This window comes from Melospiza georgiana, chromosome 26 (genome assembly GCF_028018845.1).
Source record: "Melospiza georgiana isolate bMelGeo1 chromosome 26, bMelGeo1.pri, whole genome shotgun sequence".
Taxonomy (NCBI): domain Eukaryota; kingdom Metazoa; phylum Chordata; class Aves; order Passeriformes; family Passerellidae; genus Melospiza; species Melospiza georgiana.
This window is the reverse complement of record NC_080455.1, coordinates 2,115,367-2,138,671: the sequence shown is the minus strand read 5'-3', so window position 1 is coordinate 2,138,671 and position 23,305 is coordinate 2,115,367. Positions and strand designations below refer to the sequence as shown.

General features: G+C 53.9%; 2 protein-coding genes across 2 annotated transcripts; both read right to left on the bottom strand.

Moving 5' to 3' along the window:
* Window positions 1-1,106: 1,106 nt before the first annotated feature.
* LOC131093542 (excitatory amino acid transporter 5-like) lies at window positions 1,107-16,998 on the bottom strand. Its single transcript, XM_058040735.1, has 11 exons — window positions 16,822-16,998; window positions 14,304-14,383; window positions 10,595-10,807; window positions 9,722-9,764; window positions 8,504-8,726; window positions 5,664-5,763; window positions 5,221-5,454; window positions 3,537-3,731; window positions 2,785-2,919; window positions 1,930-2,029; window positions 1,107-1,846 (listed from the first exon to the last, which is right to left on the bottom strand). Exons 1-11 carry the CDS (start codon window positions 16,996-16,998, stop codon window positions 1,709-1,711), a joined length of 1,638 nt encoding a protein of 545 aa, XP_057896718.1. The 3' UTR covers window positions 1,107-1,708.
* A 1,074-nt stretch (window positions 16,999-18,072) lies between these two features.
* PRAM1 (PML-RARA regulated adaptor molecule 1) lies at window positions 18,073-21,440 on the bottom strand. The gene is made up of 8 exons (XM_058040977.1): window positions 21,406-21,440; window positions 20,937-21,049; window positions 20,586-20,640; window positions 20,209-20,311; window positions 19,794-19,956; window positions 19,207-19,240; window positions 18,614-18,648; window positions 18,073-18,158 (listed from the first exon to the last, which is right to left on the bottom strand). The coding sequence occupies exons 4-8, from the start codon at window positions 20,278-20,280 to the stop codon at window positions 18,154-18,156; spliced, it is 309 nt and encodes a 102-aa protein (XP_057896960.1). The 5' UTR covers window positions 20,281-20,311; window positions 20,586-20,640; window positions 20,937-21,049; window positions 21,406-21,440; the 3' UTR covers window positions 18,073-18,153.
* Window positions 21,441-23,305: the final 1,865 nt, after the last annotated feature.

Genomic DNA, 23,305 nt, shown 5'->3' with positions numbered 1-23,305 from the left:
CTTGTTGCTGCTGCCTGTGCTGGTGTCTGTGCTGCTTGGCCTGGGCTCATCCCAGGATGGATGTGGGCACTCCCTTGCACCAGTGACTGACCAGACAGGTCTCATCAGTCTTGCCTGGTTTAATTCCTGTGTTGGAGCAGTCTGGAGCACTGGAGGTGTCTGTCCAGCTGTGTCTGTGGGGTGTGGGTGTCTTGCACAGGACAGGGTGCTCGGTCCTTGTCCAGGCTGGGGCTCCCTGGAGCCTCCCCAGGGCTCACCAGCATCTCCAGGGGCTCTGGGTGCCTGAGCTCACTCCTGCTATAGAGGAACTGCCACAAAGCCTTTCAGAGCCTGTGATGCTGAACCAGTGTGTGATGTACCAAGGTGATCATAAATGATACGGGGAGGAGGGAGAGATGTCTGGGGAAGCTGCAGAGATTCATTTGAAATGTGATTATTTTGGGTTTGCCAATGATGCAGGTGCTCCTTGAAGAGCAGCTGGGCTGTAATGTTTAAGAAGGTATTAATTAACCTCACCAAGGAGAAAGGGTGAAAAAGGCCAAAGTTAGCAGCATGTCTCAAGCTTATGTTGCCCAGAATTCTAATAATGTGAAGGCTTTCTTAAGTTAAAAGAAGACAATTTTTGGTGCAAAAGCTGGTTTATGGTATTTAATAGTTTCTGCTTTTCATTTGGCAAAACTGGAATGAATATTTCATCTAAATTAGAAAATTTTTTACAACCTCTGACTTCAGCTGGAAAGAATTCTGCACAGAAAATGTTTTCTTTATGTGCAGTTGGAGAACATTCAGTGATGTGAGTGGGGGTCTGAGCTGTGTTACGGTTCCCAATTCTATGTCAGGAAAGATCAAGAAGGAGAAAAGGGATGAGCTGACATTTTGAGAGACAAATTAATTCACTGACATGAATTGTTGATACAATAGGCTTTTGTGTAGAAGGCTGCCCTGGGAAGCCTGGATTTTAAGGCTGTAATTGGAATTTGAGCTTGGGGACAGATCCTTAGCTGGGAAAATCAACACAGTTGCAATTGGGCCTGGGTAATTAGTTCTCTGTACTAAAACAGCTGTAGAAACAGGTGTGCAGCTGGGCCTTCCTTCCCTGCAGCCAGTGGATCCCACTGTCCCTGAGAGTGCAACAGCTCAGCCATCCTGTCTGTAACCCAACAGCTGCGAAATCCAGTTATGTCCAACTTGGATTTTGAGCTCTAGACAAAAAATCACTTAATCTCAGTTTTTATGTCAGAACCCAGTAGTAAAATAAAAAGCATTGATTAAAAAAATAATCTCTATAATAAGGAAAACAAAAGCTTCTGGAGCACAGCCTGGCCTCCAGGGAAGAGCTGCTGGCCAGAGGGTTCAGTGTTATGTCCCATCCCTACTGCATTCCCACCAAATCCAGTCTGCTGACACCTGCTCACCTCCCTCGCTTTCAGAAATGGGTGAGCTTGGAAAAATGGGAGTTATAAATCCTTCAAACCCAGCCATTTTAGACAGGGCAGCGAGCTCCCAGCTGTGTCCTGAGGCGCAGGGAGGAGCTGGCTCCCTGCCCCAGTGGCAGAGCCATGCTCTTTGGGTGCCTGCTGGGTAAGAGAGGGTTTTCCCACTTTCTGTGCCAAGTAAGGCCTTCATCTTGCAGAGCATCCACATGCGACACTCCCAATGTCAGTGTTTAGCACCAAGATGCCGTTTCTGGGAGCAGGAGTGCTGTTATCTACACCTGGCAGATGTTATAGTGAACTCCCGTCTGATCCAACAGCGTTTCCTCGGTTATTTCAATCCCTTTGTCCTTGGGATGCAGGTGTGAGGTCTCTGCGGAAAGAAACTTGTCTGTGTTGCTCGCTGGGTTTTGCTGCAAAAATCAGAGCAGAGTTTTAATTTCTGGAGTGAGCAGGTGCCTCGTGCCCGCCCTGCCCTCCCCTGTGTCCCACGTACCGGGGGGGGCTTTGGGGCGAAGTCCTTGTGGCACACGTGCGCGATGATGCCGGCGGCCAGCGCGTCCCCCAGCACGTTGGTCATGGTGCGCAGCCGGTCCCTGCGGGAGACAGCGCCAGGATGCAGGGCTGGCCTCAGCCAGCGGGCCCGGGGTGCTGCTGGCTCTGGGACACGCCAGCCCCCATCCTGAATGTCCCTCCCGCTGGTGTTGCCAATGCTGTGTTGGTTTTGGAGATGTGAGCCCCGTGCTGGGGCAGCATCTGTGTGACCCTGCCTGTGTGAGTAGTGCAGGGACCTGCCAGTGCCACCTCCCAAACTGGGACAGGCACTGTTGTGCTAAGTGCAGGGAGAGCTGCTTCAGCAAGTCATCAGCTCCTTGAGATGCCTCTCAAGGAGAAATGCTGTAGATCCAGCTACTGATCCTCTCTTGTCTACCCAGGCACCTCTCACATTAGTAGAAGGTGCCAGCAGCGCTGGGTACCCTGTGGTGCTGAAAGGTTGAACTGGTGGTGTGTTAACCTTCCTTTGTTGGGGGAAAGAGAAAAGCAGCCTTGATACTTGGCACCGTTCCCTTTTTTTCCCTGGGGATATGGAAAGTACAAACCAGCCACCCACATGTCACTTCCCTAACTCAGCATCTGCTCTGTGGTTTCTCACCTAATGACTCACTGTGTTTTTATCTGAGTGCTTTAGAATGGCACATTTCACAAGCTGTGAGTTTATTTGTCTGTGACAAGTGTAATCCAGCATCAGTTTGTGTCTTGAGAGCAGTCTGGTTTCATCCATCAAGATGAAGATACAGCATCATGAATTGACACGGGCACTGCCCACAGCAGTGGCCTGGAGAGCACTTACAGAGCCCAGTCGACGGCGATGATGAGGGTGATGTCCTCGGTGGGCAGCCCCACGGAGGTGAGCACGATGACCATGGTGACCAGCCCGGACTGTGGGATCCCAGCAGCCCCAATGCTGGCTGCTGAAGCTGTGATGCTGCAAAGAGAAGGTGGCTGAGCAGCTCACACTGCCGTGTGTGCATGGCAGAGTAAGGTCTTGCTGTGGGGAAGGACTGGATTGGATCTGACTTTCTCCACTTTGCTGCTCCCTGGTGCTATCACGAATTCCTGGGGCTGGCAGCCGGTGCCCTGGTTCTGTGCTCCCCCCTGCCTTCAGGGTAGGGACTTCCTCATTAAAATTACTAAATATTTGCAAACGTACTTAATTATTATTTAGTTACATGCTTTATTTCCCTGACTATAAAATGAGGATATCCTACTCCTGAAAGGGAGTATATGGCACCTGCAGAAATCCTTCTATGCTCAGCCCTGCAGTGCTGACCTGCTCCAGCCACATGTCTGTGCAGCTTGGCTTTTCCCTACAGGCAAAGTCCTTGACTTTCAGCACTTTGGGGGCACAGAGCCAGCCCAGCTTTCCCTGGCACACAGCACAGGGACTGGGACATGCTGCTCCCCCACTGCTGCTCAGCTCCCCAGCAAAGGTCACTCTGCATTAACCAGATCTCTGCAAACAGGAAAAACGCAAGAGATTGTCCTAATGTCCATAAATAGGAATAGAGAGAAATAATGTGGCTGCTGCAGAGAAACTTGTACCTGATGGTTATAATTTGTCCCAGGTCCAGCTCATACTCATTGACCTGGGCGATGAAGATGGCGGCGACGGCCTCGTAGAGCGCGGTGCCGTCCATGTTGATGGTGGCGCCCACGGGGAGCACGAAGCGCGCCACGCGCCTGTCGATGCCGTTGTTCTCCAGGAGACACTTGAGGGTGATGGGCAGGGTGGCTGAGCTGCAGGACAAGAAATGAGCAGGAATTGCTGTTTCCATTGAGCTTCGCAAGTTGGAGTCAGTGTGGTGGGACAGAAATACCAGCCCTCCTGGGGGTGGGTGCTGCAATGTCACACAAATTGCTGCAGCAATGAAAATCTCTTCAGCTCTCACCACCCGGGGAATAGACATTATCAGCAAAGTGAGCTGCAGGCTGAGAGAGAAAATGTCAGAATGTCCTTTCAGTGGCTGAAGGCACCACTGTAACCACCTGTGTGCCATGGCTGCAGCTCTCTTGACCATCCCTGGTGCCCACGTTAATCCTGCAGCACCTCCTGCAGCGTGAGACAGTGTGTGCCAGCACTGGCTGGGTTGGGGTCCAGCCAGACCCCTGTCATCCTCACCTGTCTGCTCCATGAGGGGTGCCTGCCTCAGCTTCTGCAACCCTGACCTCTCTCTCTCCTTTCTGTCTAGCATGAAGGTGACAACTGTCCCACAGGAACTGGGATGAGGAATGGAGGAAGAACAGGTTGAAGAAAGGAAACCACAGAAAAGAAGTCCATGGGATTGCAACAGACTCTGGGAGAGGGGGCTGCATTTGGGAAGGGCTCTGGGTGCAGAGCAATGCCCCAGCCCACGGACCATGGGGCTGGGACATGGAGCAGGGTGTTCTCTCTGTGACAGTTCTCCCTCCCTTAGCTGGCTGCAGAGCAGAGGGAGGAGAAGCCTGATGGAGACAGAGCTGGAGATCCAGGTTCAGGACGAGGCCAGGTATTAAGAGTTGCAGAAGCAACAGTTGCAGCAGTGGGCATTGGGGAAGGGAGGCACAGTCCAGGTGGTTTTATTGGGATTCTGTGGAGAAGCAACAGAGAGGCCAGAAAAACCCTTTGCCTGGTCAAATGTGCACCAGGAAAATGTTTGAATTTGTGTCTCCTGGAAAAGATGCTAATTTATAGTGTGAAGTTTCTTTCATTGTTCTAAGGAATGTATTTCAATGAAAATAGAATAGGTAAATATAATCTAAAATGATTACAATCTTTTCAAAGTAGGCAAGATTTTTCTGTGGATGAACTTGGGATACACTGTAGTTGATTTTAGATTGTCAGTAAAGTGTTCAGAAGAGCTTTTGGTGTTTTCAATTAAACTCCAGGATCACAACCCCATGCAGTTTATAAAGCACCTATGACAGCCCTAGTTTGAATTAATTGAAAGAAAACTGCAGCAATGGAATGAAGTGTGCACACCCACACAAAAACATTGCTGGTTTGCCCTGGGAGAGGGTGAGTGGAAGAGCCCCAGGAGCTGCCCAGTCTGGCTGACCTCGGCAGGGCTGAGCATCTGCTTCCTCCTAAAAGCAGGAGCATTCCCATTTCAGACAGTGCTGGAGCATCATTTTCCCTTGAGTTACACCTGTGCCCCCAGAGCTCACCTGGCCAGACACAGCCATGTCTCCCTGGCTAAACCACATCCCTGCTCTGCAGTATCCACAGGTTCCAGCCACGTTTTCCTACCTGGAGGATGTAGCTAAGGCGATCAGCAAGGCTTGCAGTATCCCCTGAATGAAAGCAAAGGGGTTTTTCTTGGTGATGAGCACGAAAAGCAGAGGTAAGAGGATGATTCCATGCACAGCAAGCCCTGACACTACTGTGATGACATACAGTCCCAGCTTCTGTCCAATAACCGAGGGATCCTCCATCTCCAAGATCTTTCCAGCTATGAGAAATACAATACCAAAGGGGAAGTACCTGCAAAGAAGAAGCGTAAAAAATTATGAGGATGCAGCAATCATGGTAGCACTGCAGATAGATGTGGCAGTGTTTGGTACTGTGCAGTGCAGTTGTACAAAAACAAATTCAGTGCTCACAACAGACACTTGCAGACATGTGACTGGCACTGCCATTAGATAGAAGGAAAGAAAAGCAATGAGTCAATGATCAATCAAAACCAGATTTACCAAACAGCCATCGAGACAATTTTCATGACTGCTTCGTTCAGACACTGGCACACGTTGACCAGGGGGGCTCCTCGCTCGCCCATTTTCCCCAGGAGAAGTCCTGCAAGCAAGCACAGCACGTTACTTTACCTGGGAGCAGCACCTGACAGGCCAAGTGTCTGGAGGGTCTGGTGGCCACAGAATGGGGGTCACCATTTAAACCTGATTTAGCCCTGTTGCTGTGTGCTCCTACAAGCCAGAGCCATTCTCTGTCCCAAGCAAACACAAGCATTTGGCCTTTTTTCACAAAGCCCCACCAGACCCAAATCCAGGATTTGAACTCTTCCTTGCACAGAAAACAGATAAACTTTACTGCTGCTCAATGCTGGAAGAGTCATTTCCTGAGGTGGATAAACTGTGGATTAGCTGGATTAGTGGCTATCTGGATTGCTATTTGGTAATACAAGAATAATGACCTCTGGAAATAAAAAGGGATTTCTTTTAAGGATAAGGTGTGGCAGGGCTCTCTGTAGCCGAGGATGGGATGCTGTGCTGCATCCCTGCCCTGCTGTGGAGTGAAAGGGGCCCCAGCAGTGCTCAGGCCCCTCCTGGGCTGGGGTGGTCACTGTTGGTGGCTCACAGGCTGTGCCATGGTGGTGACAACACACGTGGTGTACAGTGTGATGTCAGGAAGGATCTGAGTGAGTTGCTTAGATACAGGCATTAAGCCTTCTCTCCTAAATCTGTTTTTTTCCTTTGATGTTGCATTAACCTAATCCAGTCTAATTTTCTATTGAAGGAATACTAGAGCAGAAATACAGGCTATGGTTTGAATGGTTGGAGAGGATATGGTGCTGTCCTGTCTGCCAGTGCTAAACCCCATTGCTTTCACTTCCTGGGAGGCTTTCCAGGAACCCATCAAGCAAAGGGAAAAGGAACCTTTGAGCATCTGCCTATCTTGTTTCCAGCTTGGTGCAAGTCCTTCTTCCTGTGTTGGCTAAAATTAATTTTGAAGCACTGTGCAGGTGTCTGTTTTATCTTGAAAAAGAAGAATATAGACAGGATCTTGTCCTGCTTATCCCTCCTCAGTGTTCAGGGTTGGGGACTCCAAGAAGCCCTTGGTTGGTGGTTGGATCTCTTGCCTTGCTCAAAAGAAAGGTGGGGTTGCATTTGCAACCCAGAAATGAGACAAGGCTTGGCATGTTTAAATCTCAGCTCTGTGGACAAATCCAGTATTTGGTAGCCACTACAGCTGCTTTGGAAGAAAGTCATTTCTCTTCAGGTCCTAGAGAGCTGATTTGGGAGACATGGCCCGAGTAAACGGACAGATAAGGATCTTGAAAGCTCTGCCCCCTCCTGGATTTCAAAAGCAGCAGAGAGGCCCTCAGTGCCAGTGAAGAACTGTCAGAGCTGGGGTCACTCTGGGTACCTGGTGGGTGCTGCATGGATGCCTTGGTCTGAGCCCCACCAGCTGCCTAGTTTTGGTGTTGGACACAAACACACTTTGCTGAGAGCTCAGCCAGCTTCCAGCTGTTTCCCAAGGCATGGGGCTGTGCCTGTCCCTCTCTGTTTTCTGCCAGGCAAACTCAGTTCAGCCTCTCCTCATAAGGAAAGCCCCCTGTGGGTGTATGAATGCCCTTCATCAAGCTGCCTGTGCCTGGTGCAGGTGATGCTGTGCCAGTCTGTGGAGCTCTAATCCTGGGCAAAACATGGCAAGTGCAGGTGGTGGCTGAGGCTGGCTCAGGTGATCCCCCACTGCCTCCCAGCTCTGGCTGATCCCACTCCCACGCTGGAGGGGTTGTGGAGTGTCATCTTAGAAGAGAAAAGCAGCTTCTCCTTGCAGGTTTGGCCGGGCTGGAGGGGGCACGTGTCCTGTGGGCAGGAGCTCAGCAGCTTTCCTGGGTGTCCAAGGTGTGCAAAAGCTGTTGGTTGCTGGGACAGGAGGTTGCCAGAGACACCTTCTGGCTGCAGGGGTCTGTCAGCGGCTCTGGCTCTGCCCAGTTTCACTGTGGCCACGTCTGAGGTCTCACATTTGGAGCTGGCTGCTCCCCAGGCTCTGACTGCACTCCGGTGCTGTGCTGGCTGTGCTGCCTCCACACCTCAAATCCCCTAATTGGCTTTTTGGTTCCTTATACACAAAGTTCAAGCTCCTTGCCCTCACCTCTTAATCTACACATAATCCTACCACCATGCTCATCTCACTGCCTCCTACTCTCTTTCCTTTCTGATCCCTCCTTCCTCCCTTTCTCCCTCAGCCTTGCACCTGTGTCCTCTTATGCTTTGAGGCAGCTTCAAGTTCCTCCTTTCAATGACTTTCTCCCCTTTAAACCTCCTCCCTTGCAGTGTCTCTCCACAACCCCTGCTCCTTCTTCCTTCCCAGAATTGCTGCAAGCACCTTTTCCAGACAGGACTGCAAGCTGTTCAATGCAGGATGCTGCCCCACCTCCTTCAGAAAGTCCTGTTAGGAATCCTCATAACAGCCCCAAATCTGACCCTGCAGTGACATCCTGCCTGCTCAGGGGCTGCACACTCAGCATGAAGAGTTTGGGGCTTTGTGGTGAGCTGTGGCCCAGGCAGCCTCTGAAAAGTTACACCTGGCTTCAGACTTCATTAAAAGGAATCCCCAGCTGATGTAATGGTTTGAAAACCCTCAGGACTGGCATGGGGGCTGTGAGGGATAAACCAGCCTTGCCTATGCCTCCAGTTACAGTGAGGGCCTTGGCACAAGCTCTGTGCTGGGCCCATTCCCAGGGGTGGGGCAGCTGAAGCTAAAAGAACCTTGTCCCACATCTTTTGCTCTGTAAACCCTGGTGCTGCAGCAGCGGCACCCTGGGCTGCCCTGGCCGTGGAGGAGCAGGTACCTATGGTTGCTGAGAAGATGACAATGCCCAGGACATTCATCTCATTGCTGGTCCCAGCCAGGGTCCTGTAGGTCATCTCAGGCGATGGTGTCAGCTCAAGGAACACAGGCCGGTGGATTTCAGGGTTTTTGTCATCAGGTGCAAAGTAAATAAAATTGAGAGGTTTTCCCGGGATCTTTGGAAAACCAGGAGATTTCACCACCGGGACAAGAACAGTTCGGTACTGGAAGAGAAGCAAAGGAGGGAGGTCAGTGTGTGCTGGTGTGAGCTCTGTCCTGCTCTCAGCACGGAGGCCAAGCCAGCCCTGGGCTGGTGCTCCTGGAGGTCAAGGTTTGGTTTCCGGGCAGTGAAAGGCTGGTGGGGACAAGGGTGAGAGCCAGGCAGGGGGAGCTGTGGCTGTTGGCTGCAGGCCGTGCTCAGCCAAGGCTGCAGAGCAAACTCGTGGTGTTGGTGCTGCCAGCCCAGCGCTGGGGTCCCTCTGTCCCTCCATTCCCCCTCCCGGGAGCTTTAGTGATGCTTTCCCAATGCCAGCAGTTTGTTTTCCCTGTCCCTACAGCCTAGCTGGCCACTCCAGCTGTCCCCTTTGACCACTGTACCTTCCCTCAGGCATCCCTTCTCTGTGTCCCTTCTCTGTGTCCCTTCTCTGTGCCCCTTCTCTGTGTCCCTTCTCCGTGCCCCCTTCCCTGCCTGTGCCCAGCCCACACCGCCCCTGCCCTGCCCAGGAGCAGGGTCTGAGGGGTTTGAGCAGGGTCTGAGGGGTTTGAGCGGGGTCTGAGGGGTTTGAGCAGGGTCTGAGGGGTTTGAGCAGGGTCTGGGGGGTTTGTGCAGGGTCTGAGGGGTTTGAGCAGGGTCTGAGGGATTTGAGCAGAGTCTGAGGGGTTTGAGTGGGGTCTGAGGGGTTTGTGCAGGGTCTGAGGGGTTTGAGCAGGGTCTGAGGGGTTTGAGCGGGGTCTGAGGGATTTGAGCAGAGTCTGAGGGGTTTGAGCAGGGTCTGGGGGGTTTGTGCTGCTCCCCTGGGGAGCCTGGCAGGCAGAGGGCAGGCACGGGGTCCCTGTGAGCGCCCTCCCACCTTCAGGGCCTGCCCTGGGTGAGTGTGGGGGATGCAGAGGAAGGGAAGGGGAAGCTCAGGGAGGGGAAGGGGCTCCTGTCCAGGCTGTGGGTGGGCAGAGAGGCAGCCCCGTGTGGAGCTGAGCACGCAGAGGGGTCAGGGGAACTCACCTGCTGGAACGAAGCTTCAACCAGGTTAGAAGGAAACATGTTTCTGTAAGAGACCAATGACACAGGGCTAGAGTGTTATGAGAGCACAGGGAGCATCCTGGGAAGCACTTCTGGTGGGCACAATGTCCAGAGGAGGACATGAAAGCCAACAACAGCTTATGACAGCTGTGCAGGCTGAGAGCAAAGAGAGGCTGGAAGGTGAATGCAAAGCAGGACTGAGAACCATGAGTAAATGGGTTTGGTGGGGAGCCTGGGCCTGGGATGGACATCTTCCATCTGCAGCCCCTGCTCAGAGCCTGGTCCAGTCAATCCAGTAGCTCCAGAGATGGAGATTCTCCTCCAGCCCCTGGGTGTTTGCTGCAACCCCTCCCCAGGTAACCCCATCCATGCCTAACCCAGCTCCGGGCTTGGCCTGTCCCAGCTGGGGCTGCAGAGGAGAATCCAAACCTTGCTGGGAACTGTGCCTGATCTCTGCTGGAGGGCATCTCCTTGCTGATGGCTTTGGGAGAGCAGGGGCTGTGCCAGAGGGGCCAGAGGGGATGGCTGGGGGAATGAACCCCATATTGCTGGCCTTGGAGGGGATGGCTAGGGGGAATGAACCCCATATTGCTGGGCTTGGAGGGGATGGCTGGGGGGAATGAACCCCATATTGCTGGCCTTGGAGGGGATGGCTGGGGGGAATGAACCCCATATTGCTGGCCTTGGAGGGGATGGCTGGGGGGAATGAACCCCATATTGCTGGGCTTGGAGGTACCAGCACCTGGCCAGCGGTTCTCCTGTTCCCCTTGAGAACTCAGGCTCTTCTGGGAACTCAGAACCTTCTGGGGAGAGTTTGTTACCACAGCCTTGGCTCTGCTGGGTTCCAGGACACACCTGATTAAATCCAGTAACGCGTCGGCGGAGCTGAGCACCACTTTCCCCACAGAGTAGTTGTCCTTCTGGGCAGCTGCCCCAGGATGGATGCTGACCACGAGGATGATCCCCACGGTCACTGCCATGAAGGTTGTCCAAAGGTAGTAGGTGATGGTGATCACCCCCATCTTCCCACAGGCCTTGGAGTCCATGGTGGCCAGCCCAGACATGAGGCTGCAGCACAGAACAGAGGGGTCACTGTCTGCTCCCCAAGCTGCACAAGATGCACCTGATGGGCAAAATCTCCAGGGCGGGAGGGGTTTCTGTAGCTTTTTTAAACCAAAGCCTAAGGGCATCACTGAGCTCTTGCACATTCCTGTGCCAGCATCTACAGGATCTCACACCCAGGATGAGCTTGTGACACCCCAAGCTGAGCTGTGAAGGGCAGGAGACACCTCCAAGCTTCTTCTCAAGGTCTGGCTGTGTTTTCTGTGAGGGTTAATAAGTTTATTTTCTTAGTTGTTCTAAGTTGTTCTGATGTTGCTCCTTTTTTGTGAGATGCTGTTATCTTATATCTCCATTGCCTCGTGCCACTGCTGTGTGCCATTGTGAGGAGCAAAGGAAGGTACCAGCAAGGTTCATAAAATCCTGCTGGGGATGGACCCCATGCCCCCAGGAGGGACCTGCAGGTTCAGATTTCATGCACACATAAGCTTTCCTAAGAAGTAACCCATAAGCTACTTCTCAGCAAAACTAAAAATAGAGAGGGCATCACAGGCTGCCCCAGCCGGGAGAGCAGTGCTGGTGGTGGGGACAAGCTGTGTGCAGGATTGGGTTTGCTGAGGCTCACTTGGGAGAAACTGCTGACATTCTCAAGGGCAGAGAGGCCACACAGAGAAACCCTGACAAATGTGAGGAGTGGGAAATCCCCAGCCATGTGGTGTTTGACAGGGCAAGTGTTGGATCCAGCCCTGGGATGGGGCAGCCCTGGATGCAGGGACAGCCTGGGGATGAGAGGCTGGAGAGCAGCGCCCTGGGAAGGGCCCTGGGGGTCCTGGTCAGTGCAAGTTGGATCTGAGTCACTGCTGGGTCCTGGCAGCCCCAAGGGCCACCCTGTGCTGGGGGCACCAGGCCCAGGGAGGGATTGTCCCACTCTGCTCTGCCCTGGGGCAGCCTCAGCTCCAGTGCTGGGGGCACTTTGGGCACCACGGGATCAGAAGGACCCAGAGCTGTTGGAGAGTGCCCAGAGGAGGGACACGGAGCTGGGGAAGGGCTGAGGAGCAGCTGAGGGCACTTGGCTCGTTCAGCTGCAGCCCAGGAGACTGAGGGGAGGCTCCTCGGGGGCTGCAGCTCCTCCCCAGGGCAGGCACAGGGGCAGGGGCTGAGCTCTGCTCTGGCACAGGGACAGGAGCCCAGCAAGGGCTGCAGCTGTGCCAGGCCTTGGCATGGAGCTCAGGGCAAGGTTCTGCCCCCCGAGGCTGCTGGGCACTGCCCAGGCTGCCCAGGGAATGGTGCCAAGGCTGCCAGAGCTGCAGGAGCTCCCAGGGCTGCTCAGGGTGGGGTTGTTGGGGTGCCTGGGCAGGGACAGGGGCTGGGATCAATGATCCCTGAGGGTCCCTCCCAGCTCAGGATATTCCAGGATTCTGTGCAATGTGAGTGTTTGGGGCTGCAGTGTGCCCCCCATGCACAGACCCACACTGCACATGATGGAAGGCTGCAGGGTCAGTGCCAACCCTGGGGACACACAGGGGGGCTGAGGTGGTGGCCAGCCCATGGACCCCATTCAGCAGCCACACATCCAGGAGGAGAAGGGCCTTGGAAACTCAAGAGAGTCCAGAAAAGCAACCCTGGCACAGGTGGTGCTTTCCACCTTAGGGCTTGGGGATCTGCAGAGCTCCATCCCCAGAGCACACCCAGGCCCCTCGGGATGCTGTGCAGAGCGAAGGCACCACTTTGTAGCAGGCACAGGGATTGCAAAGGCCCCAGGGCCGGCAGAGGCCTAAAGATAGGAAATGCCAAGTCATGGTGAATAGCTGGAAGCCCCTCTCTTCTGCCTTTCAGACCCCAGCTTATCTCTCTGTAAGCCCTCAGGTCACTCCCTTTTAACCCCTGCTATTGGACAATTTCTGATCCCCCTATTCCCTGTATAATGGGCTGGTTTAGCCCGGTTCTGTAGAAGAGCTGTTGCTGGAACCCTTCACAGATCACCCAGTAAAGACATTGTCACAGACATCTTTTGTGAAAAATCTTTTCTTGAGATTTTTCTCCCTTCTGAGAAGCTGTGGCCTCAGCAACAAAGTGTAAGCAATGGTTATCTGCTGCTGTGGAATGTAACAGGTGCATCTGTGATTGGTGTCCTGTAGATGTTTGGATTTACTGACCACTCACGGCAGAGCTGTGCCCGCTTTCTGCCAGGACACAGATCTTTGTTATTCATTCTTTTCTATTCTTAGCTTAGCTAGCTTCTGAGAACTTTCCTTCTATTTCTTTTTAGTATAGTCATAATGTAATATATATCATAAAATAATAAATCGAGCCTTCTGAACATGAAGTCAACATTCTCGTCTCTCCCTTCACCTGAAAACCCTTGTGAACCACTGTCACAGACATCACTGGGGAACACCAGAACAGCCTTCTCCTCTCTCACCCTAAGTCTGCCTGCCTGCAGCACTGAGCAAGCAAAGAGCTGGAATCACTAAAGAGCTGATAATCACTAAAGAGCTGATATCCCTTAAGCTTGCTGAGAGCTGCTTGGGAATCCGGGCAGTCTGTCCCTAAGGGACTGAGCTATCCAGACCTTGCGCAGCCTGCTGGGGCAAATCTGAACCCAGCAGGAGCCGAATTACGACTTCACCATCATTCAGTAATTATAGAAAAGTCCCTGGTTCAATCCAACATGAAAGAAAACTCGCAGGAGGCTCTGCAGAGCCTGCACCCACAGACAGCACAGTGATCAGAGGAGAGTACCCAGCAACTGCTGCAGGGAGGGCTGAGAGCAAAGGGAACCACCAGGCACCTCAGGGAGGGATGTGAGGTACAGACCTCACTGAACAGGTCAAGTGTGGCCAGGATAGAGACCACTCTGTCCTCAGAAATGAACCAGAGACAAATGGGACAACAAGCAAACTCTGACCAACAATAGAGAAAAGTCACATCCTCGAGGGAGCAAGGACTTCACCATTTGTGTGTGTCTGATGAGCACATGCCAACATTTGTTTGCAATATCTCAATCCATACAAGGTTTTCAAGACCTTGCTTAGACCCCAGTAGGACTGCTGGCTCTGTTCCTTATTTCTAGGTCTGTATGGACCAATAAAATGGGAATTTGCAAACACATACACAGCACTGAGGAATACCTATGATTTTTTACCCGAACTTCCTCAAATCCCTCTAAGAGAATCTGCTTTGAGGTTAAGCAGCCCATCACAACTGCCCACAGATGGTCCTGGCACCACCAGCTGCCCAAAAGAAGGGAAACACCCCAGCCAGTGCAGGTATCTGAGGTGGGTGCAAGTGCCTACCAAATCCAGGTGAGGATTTGTCCCAGACTGCTGATGGAAATCGTGGGGTTTGATGGACACCAAGCCATCTGCTTGGCTGCCAGCTGCCTGGAGCCAGGATTATTCTCACCCCATGCAGTTTTCGGGTAATCTCCTCACTGGGGTGTTGCAGGGTGATCTTTTCAACGTGATGGAAAAATGGTGCTTTAGAGCAGAAGACAATGTCTTACCTGGAGGTGATCAAGGGCAGGATCAGCATCTTCAGCATCCTCATGAGGAGCTCTCCAGGAAAGGAAAAATACTGCTTCTCCTGCACATAGAGCAGAGCATGTGTCAGGTAAATGATTTCAGGCTCAGGCTTGATCAATTTGCCTTTTTTTCCCAACCAGACCCAGCTCTGAACTGGGTTCTGAACTGGCAGTCCCTCATTGAGGCCATTTCTCTGCTGTCCCTTACTGGGAGCTGGCTCAGGGATGGGCAATATTGGCCACATGGCAAACCTGGCTACAAACAAGGGAGGAGCATGGGCGGGTTGGTCCCCTCCCAAAACCATTCTTGATTCTGTAGCCTTCTAGGGAATGGTCCACATGCTCCCACCACTGGCTCCTCCCAAAAGTCATTGCTCTCATTACCAGGGAGCAGAGGCTTGGCTGCATCTGATTTGGGGCAAAAGTGCCCCAAAGCTGTTGGCAGCAACAAAAGGTGGGATTTATCTCATAGCTGCAGCTGGAAAAGATGAGCTCTGGGAGAGCCCAGGTGTCTGGCCCATCCATGGCACAATTTTGGTGTCATGGCATCTCTCCACCCCCTCCACCCCTCACATGGACATGGGGAAGGGCTGCAGAGACATCCCCCAAAGTCTGAATCCCACAGCCATGACCAAGGGGAGAGTGAGGGGTCTGTGGGACCAGCAGCCTGGCCAGCATCCCTCCTTCGCTCTATCCCTGTCTCTGCCCACCACCCATCCCTCCAACCATGCATCCATCCATCCCCACATTCATCCATCCATCCATCCATCCATCCATCCATCCATCCATCCATCCATCCATCATCCATCCATCCATCCATCCATCCATCCATCATCCATCCATCCATCCATCCATCCATCCATCCATCCATCATCCATCCATCCATCCATCCATCCATCCATCCATCCATCCATCCATCCATCCATCCATCCATCATCCTTCTATCCCTGATCCCCCTATTTTGCTGTGCCACTGTAGAGCTGTCAGGGAGGGATTTGAGTTGGCCTCAGGTACTTTTGGTTTCTACAAAGCAGCCACCACCTCAGGCTGAGGCTTTGAGGGGTGCCAAGGCAGCTGCTCAATTGTTCCCTGTGCTGTCCCTGCACTGTCCCAGTGTGAGACCTGGACGTGGCTGATGTCCCCAGGGAGCTCAGGCAGAGCACAGCTGCCATGGGCCCAGCTGAGTGCAAGGGGTAGAGCCAGAAATGAACAGGATCTCTTTGCCAGGGGTCTCTCAGCTTTGTGACACTTTCCCATTGCCGGGAGGAAAGCAGGGACTGGCCACCTCTCCAGCTCTCCTCCAGATTTTGTGACAAAAGTCCTTACTGGGGACAGTCTCTAGAGGCTGACAGGCCCACAGCAGAGCTGTGGCAACAGGGCAGGATGGGCTGGAGCAGAGGAAGGATAAACTTGATGCATGGCAGGACAAGGGGCTGGAGCCCCAAGACTCTGCCAGCCTGCAGCCCAGCACGGGTGTGTGCACTGGGAAGCAGGGAGATTACACCCAGCTTCAATTAAGTAACGAGATCATCCCTGCTGCGCTGATGCTGAAGGGCCTAATTGAAATGACAAGACTTTGCTAAATCCTAGTGGGCAACACAGGGATGTTCCAGCATCAGCTGAGCTCTCCCGAGCAGCATTCCCCCTCTGGGCTCAGCAGCCTGGCCCAGGATCAGGGCTGAGCCATGGCCCTGCTGCCCCAGGGCAGAGCTCTCAGCTCAGAGCCTTTCACAGTGTGATGCTCCTGGAAGGGGCTGAGCCAACTGTGCCTTTCTCTCTCGTGTGTTTTCTCCAATGCATTTGTCTCCTCAAAGGAAGGTGACTCCTCAAAGCCCTCCACACTCCCCACCAGCCCTCTGTTTATTTGCTGGGTCCTCTCCAGAGCATGGAAATGTGCTTTGATTGCACATGGCTGGGGAGAGTAATGGGAGGACCCCATCCCCTGGACCCCATTCCTCAAAACCCATCCCTTGGACCCCATCCCTCAAACCCCATCCCTTGGACCCCATCCCTCAAACCCCATCCCTCAAACCCCATCCCCTGGACCCCATCCCTCAAACCCCATCCCCTGGACCCCATCCCTCAAACCCCATCCCTTGGACCCCATTCCTCAGATGCCAGTGCTGCTGGTGGTGTTGGAGCTGCTGTGGAGAGGTTTACTGAGCATCCAGCCCCTGAGTAAACATTCCCCCTTTCCCATCCTCATCCCACCTCGAGCTCCTGCAGCCCCATGAGGTCCAGCCCAGAGCTCCCCACTCTCATTGGAGGGAGGCAGGATTTGTCCTATAGCTTGGGCATTTGTTGGCACCTTCTTGGAAAAAAAAGGAAAGAAAAGAGAAAAGAGAAAAAAGCCACGGGGAGAAACCTGCCTCAAGGTGGTTTTCTTCGGCAGGTGCCCTTGCTTTTGGGGCTGTGCCCATCTGGGACCCTCACTGGCACCAGGGTTTGCCCCTGCCCCACTCCATCCCCTCACTCCCATCACCATTCCAGCCAGGCTCACCAGGTCTGTCAGCTCCAGCGCCCGCAGCAGGAACCCCAGGAGGCATCCGGTGACCACCGAGAGCATGGAGAGGGTCAGGAGGCCATTCTTGTACCAGAACACCCGCAGCCACTTCCAGAGGCGCAGCAGGGCCGTGGCCAGCGAGTGCAGCACAGCTCTCCTGACCCACTCCCACATGGTCCCCTCAGCTGCCCCTCAGCTGCCCCTGGGAGCAGCTCCCAGCCCCGCTCATGGCCACGGCCCCGCAGTGCCAACGAGCCTGCTCTGTGCCCGCAGCTGAGTGTGCTGCTGCTTAATCCCCACAACCAAAAGCTTCAGGGATATTTGGGAGCCTTTCCCATAATGGAAAGTGACGTCTTCAACGGGTTAATCTGGGCTTGGCATCCCGCCGTGAGGTGCTGAACCCTCCCAGTTTAACCCTCCAGCCCCGGGATGGGGGCCAGTGTGCAGACTGAGAGCAGGGACTCAGCCCCAGAACTTGTCACTGTTCCTGATCCAAAAGGATCCACCAAAAGTGGATCCTGCCACCAGATCTGGGTCCTGCACTAGATTTGTGCTCCCCGCTGGCTGTGAGTGCACCCCAGTCCTGCCCCCATCTGTGAGGGCTTCATGAGGGCAGGGTCAGCAAAGGGAAACTTTCTCAGTGAATGAGGGAACCTCACACGGCATCTGCAAGCACAGCCCAAGGCACCAAGAGGTGATGCTGAACATCCCCACACAAATATCTGCCCCAAGGGATCCAACCTCCTGCCAGCTCTCCAGGGAAGCTGCCCCATGGCCATGAGATGCTGCTGGAGCAGCTGGTCCATAATTCATGATATTTTAGAGTATTTCTGTGTTCAGTTTGCCTCTGGTTCAGGCCACGAGTGCCACTGGGGCCAGAGTGTGGTGCAGAATAAAAGGGCAGGTGGGTCCCAGGCTGAAGATGCTCTGGGAATGGGAAAATATTAAAACCTTTATGGGCCTGATTTTACCCCTCTCTCCCCACCTCATCCCCACCTCCCCAAAAAAAAGGGCCATAAAACCCTCAAACAGCCATAAAATCCTCTTGAACCATGGCTATATTTTACACAGACAAAACAGAGCTACAGTGATGGTGTACAGACTCAAGGATCTGGGGCCCCCTGCCCCATGGGACAGGGTCTGTGCAGCCCCAGGGGCTGAGCAGCCACGCTACTGTTCTGTTCTGGCAGGGACACGGTGGTGTTGCAGTCAGTCTCAGAGGAAGCAGAGCTCCTTCCCAAAAGGAGCCTGGTGTCTGGTGCTCTTCATGTTTCAGCCCTTGGGTTCTCTGTGGTGCTGTCCTGTGCCTTTGGCCTCAGCGTGGTTGGCTCAGCCTGCCAGAATTAGGGAAAGAGTGTTCTTGTGAGCAGAGCTGAAATACAGTTGTCTCTATTCAGCTCCATCTTCAGAGCCAACTGCCAGCCAGGGATGGAGTTTGCATGTCAGGAGAGAGTAACTGCTCAGGAAAGGGAAGTCTGAGCTCTCTGGGGGAACAGGGACACCTCAAAGGACATTGAAGGGGCCCTGGGGCTCGCAGCAAGTGGAGGGAGCAAGCTGAGAACAGGGTGCAGACGAGTCCAAATAATTGGGAACAGAGGAACATGAAGACTTTTAGGGAACTGTGAGTAAGTAAAGGATACCTCAGGGAGAGGAAGAGGAATTACACAGAGGGAAGAGAGAGAAGGAAGGCAGCAAAACAGCAAAGGGTCAGGAGGAGGGGAATCCTGGTGCTTGGTGTGGTGGTAACTGTGGCCAGTGAAGGGGTATGGCAGCAGTTCTGTGCACCTACCATAAATCTCAACGTCATCATAGATGTCAGTGTCCCTGCAAGCACAAAGACAGGGTGCTGTGGGCAGTGTGGTGTCCCATGTTCCACCATCTCCCAACCCTGAGGCAAGGGTCAGCTCCTGCTGCCTGGTCTGTCTCAGCTCCTGCTGACCTGTCTCTGGACTCTGGTGTCCACCTGCAGCCCCATTTCCCCTCCCAGCATGGCTGGGACCATCTGGAGTGGGGTTAAGGTGGCTCTGGCCCCTCTCAGTATGGTGGCTTCATCCCAGGCTGCCAGGAGCTGCAGACCCAGCTCTGCAGAGGGGCTGCACCCTCATCCTGTCCCAGCAGCAGCCTCTGAGCAGTGTCTGGGCAGGTCCCACACGAGGGACCACAGCCTGGGCAGTGCTTCCAGAGTCCCAGGGACAGAATGTCTCCTGACACCAGAAATGGCAGATTCCACCCCAGGGAAACCTGCTGGTGTTAGGCTTATGGTCCCAGCCTGAGCTGGGTAGTTTTGAGCTGTCAGCCAGGACTAGTTTGGTGCTGGCCACTCATGGAGCAGCTGTTGTAGCTGATGGAGTGGAGATGAAGGGGCTGGGAATGGGTACTCACAGAGGCAGCATCACAGCCCGGGGCACGTAGCCATCTGCAACAGAGTGAAGAAAAACATGTCAGGTTGTGCTGGGAACCAGGGCATGAGCAGGAATCACCCCAGCACCTGCCCCTGCCCAGGGTTTAGCAACACCTCACATTCCCAGACAGAGCTGGGACAAGAAGGAATCCAGCTCTGGGCAGCCCAGCTGGACCCTCAGCAGGAACCTGCTCTGGGCAGAGTCAGGAAGGAGCTGCCAGGCTGAATGGCAGCAGGCAGGGAAGAGCCTGAACCCTTCCCCTCTGCCTGAGCAACCTCCAGCCCATTCCACCTGGAGGCTTCGAGGACTGCGAAAGCTTCTAGCAGAGGGAAAGGACAAGCCCAGCTCACAGCAGAGACGCTGCTGCTGAGTGGAAGGAAGAGCAGATTATTTGTGCAGAGAAAAGTGGGAGCCTTCTCAGGATAGCAGGGTACCTGTCAGATCTGTCTAACAGGGGGAGGAGATCTGTCAGCAGGTCTGTCAGGGCATGTTTGCACGAAGAAGCTTCTTCCCAAAACTGTGCTGTGCTCCCCGCTGCGGGCGAGCCCCATCCCCCTGCAGACTTACACCTCCTCTGGCTGTTCCGGCAGAGGATTTGCTCCCGATTTGTGAACTGAATGACATCAAGGATTTCTCCCGGTCTCAGTGGCAGGTTCTTCGCTCCGCCCCTCTTCTCTGTCGCTGCAGGGTCGACCATCATCTGAGTCAGGACTTTGATGCTGCCTTCGAACTGAAACACAAACAGCAGTGCCCATGGGGAGCTGAGTCAGGCAGGTCTGACCGCTCTCCCTCCTTGAAAAAGAACAGATTCCTCCTGGCCAAATGGTCTGTGGGACTGCTCTGACCTGGGGGAACAAGGCAGGGTGTGATCCGGGTATCACTGGTCCCTGAGGAGCACAGCTCCTTTCTGCCATTGCACTGCACCCTTCCCAGAAGGGGAGAAGAAGCTCAAAGGGAAAAGTGATCACTCACTGCTGCTCACCTTGAATTTCTTCTGAAACCCCCTGTCCATCTTCTCTTCCTTCTTGCATGCCTTGAGTGTCATGGTCTTCATCTTCTGGGAGACCTGGGATTCTCTGCAGCCACTGAAAGCCATGGGAAGGTTCAGATGACCCCACCCCATGCTCTGCTCCCTCCCATCCCCTTCTCCCTCCTGGCTGCTCCCCACTGCATTTCCCTGCACCAGCCCTGGGGCTGTGGAGGCTCTCAGGCCAAGGTGGCAGCCTGCAGCTTGTGCTCTTCACCACAGACCTTCCTATTGCAAGCCCAGCAGAGAACATTGAAGCAGCAGCTTTGTCAGAGCAGCAAGGAGCCCTGGCCATTTTGGGACCCTTAGAAAGAGTAAAAAAGCCCCTTTACCTGTGTGTAGCTGCCAGCAAGGTAACCCTGTTAGAGGCTCGGCCAGCATTTCCACCTGTAAAACCAAACCCGGGGAGAGTGCTGCCATGAGGCTGCTGTGAGGTGGAAACACTTCCCAAAGCAGGGTACAAAGAGCAGCAAGAGCTCTCTCCTCCTGGGACCAAATCCTGAGTTTGCCCCCAAGTCTGGGGGGATCAGGGCTTCCTGTGCCCATTTACAAGAGGAACCCAGTGCCCTGCTGTGGGCAGCAGCAGGCTCAGCACAGACCCTGCTGCTGCCCATGGCTCGCTGGGGCCTCACAGCTCTTGGAGCTGCAGGTCTCACCCCAAACAGCATCCAGGCTGTACTCACCTCCTCTGGGGCAGGGACACACAGACAGCTGGGACACAGAAGGCAGCACAAGGCCTGGGCTTCTCCTGGCCAGCTCAACAGACTCAACATCGTCGTATATCTCATCTTCATCCCTGCAGGGAGGCAGAGCACAGGAGGTGCTGCTGCAGTGGGGGCTGAGGGCAGGATCAGGAGGGGGATTGGGCTGGCCATGGACTGGCCCTGGCTCTGGGCCAGAGCAGGACAGCAGCCCCGTGCCCTGTGCCAGCAGCTCCTCACACAGCTGGATGTGGACAGGCAGCAGCGTGCAATGGCCACAGTGAGGTAACACAGCCCCAAGGCATGGCCATCTTCACACTGTGGGAGCTGCTTCCACACCCTGGGCTCCAGCAGCAGGCAGGAAAACCCAAACATCCTCTTGCTGTCACATCTTGTGCCCTTGCCAGGGGCTTGGCACAGCCTGGAGCAGCAGGGCTGCCTCAGTCCTTACCCCGTGGCACTCGGAGCATCCTGCAGTGGGAATCGTGCAGGCACTGGTGCAGCACAGCCTGGTTGCAGGGGACCTGTGACAAACAACAGAGCAGGAGGGAGCAGGGAGGGATTATTTCATATTTTCTCCTCAGCTCTATCAGCCATCCTGAGGTGAGAGCCACTCTGGGCTGGATTCAGTGCAGGAGGAGGTGGGGAGATAAAACTGACCACACGTGTTGACCAGGGATTTTCTTCCAGCACACCAGTGCACAGCTCATCAGGTTCCTCACTGAGGACCCTGATTATGTACTTCCCAGTTTGCATATTTCTAATGTTACTTTTTTTCTGGACAAATGATGGAAGGAGAGGGGAAGAGGCCAAAACAGGTATCATGAATGTGGAAAACCCCTAAATTTCAGATATGTACCAGAGTCAGGGCAAGTCCTGCATATGTCCACATGCTCAGGAGCATCATCAGTCAGAAAATACTGCTGCTCCTTTCAGGATTGCCAGCATGACCACACCCCGGCTAACAAGCCTTTATTTGTATCACAAGCCCTGTCTCCAGCCTGGTCAACCAGACCAACCAAAAATGGGCACAAAGTCCTGAGTACAACATCAAATCTCTGCTACTTTACAGTACCAAGTAATATACAATCACATACTTGGCCCTAAAAATCATAAGATTGCCCTAAAAATTAACAAAAACTATCAAATCAAGGCAAGGTGTGATTCTAGATGTTGCAGCTTGCCTCAGGACCCATGAGACAAATAAATACCTGTAGCCAGTCATGTGAGAATCTCCCAGCACAACAGCATGGCCAGCCCTGATAACACCTTTTAATTATAACATAGACCAGCTCAACTTTTCAGTTCTCTTAGGGAAAGGAAGGGAAGTCTACTCTCATGGTTAGAGAAACCAAGCAAGAAATGGCATTTGAAACAGCTCTCATCACTGTGGTGTGGATTAGCAGAACAGCAGCAGTGAGAAAGCACCACAGCAGCCTGGCTCTGGCAGTGTCTGACTGGCACCTCCCCTGCTGCTCCTGCCCATCACCCCAGGCCTGCCCGGGCACCTCTGGGAAGAGTCTGGCCCCATTTTCTCCCCGTTAGGTAGCTGGGGCAGTGACATCTCCCCTTCTTCCCTCTCCTCCCAGCTGAACAAGCCTGGGTCTCAGCCCTTCTTTCTCCACGTGCTCCAGTCCCCAGCCATCTTGGGCTCACTCCAATTTGGCAATATCTCTTGTGTTACATACTCCAACCTTACTTCCTACAAAGATTCCAGAGATGGAAACTTGTGCCCAGCCAGGGACAGGGCACTTTGTTTCTTCACCTGCCCTCCTTCTCTCTCATTCTCATGCTATTGCTTATCCAAGTCCCACCTCTCCATAAGCCCTCCCAGTGTTTCCCTCTCCCAAGAGCTGCAGGCTCTAACTGGGGAGATTTTCCCTCCTGAATGAGCAGTGCCCTTTGCTGAGAGGCTTTTCTGTGCCTGGCCATACCCAGCTGAGCACTCCTTGGTGGTTCTGTGGCAGGACAGATGGACGTCCCAGGCCGTGCAGCTGCTCTGAACTTTGCCAAATCCACATCAGGAGGGCGCTGGGGTTTGCCTGGCTTCGCTCCCAGTGCCCTGACATGTGGCAGAGGCTTCCTCCTGGGCAGAGCTGGGTGCTCCCTCCTCTGGGGGCTGCCCACAGCGAGCAGGGGCGCTGCAGCAGCTGCACCCTTGGCAAGAACCGCTGCAGCCCCCTTGTCTTTGGCAGGTGGCCGTGTCTGCTGGGCTGCCTTCCTGTGGGGAGGATCAGAGCTGGCTTCCACCCTCTTGTTCAACACATCTCCTCCTGGCTTTGCAGGCACTGGGTGGAAGTTGCCACCTGCAGCCGTCCCCTTCTTCCCACACACCGCTGGGGTCTCGCAGG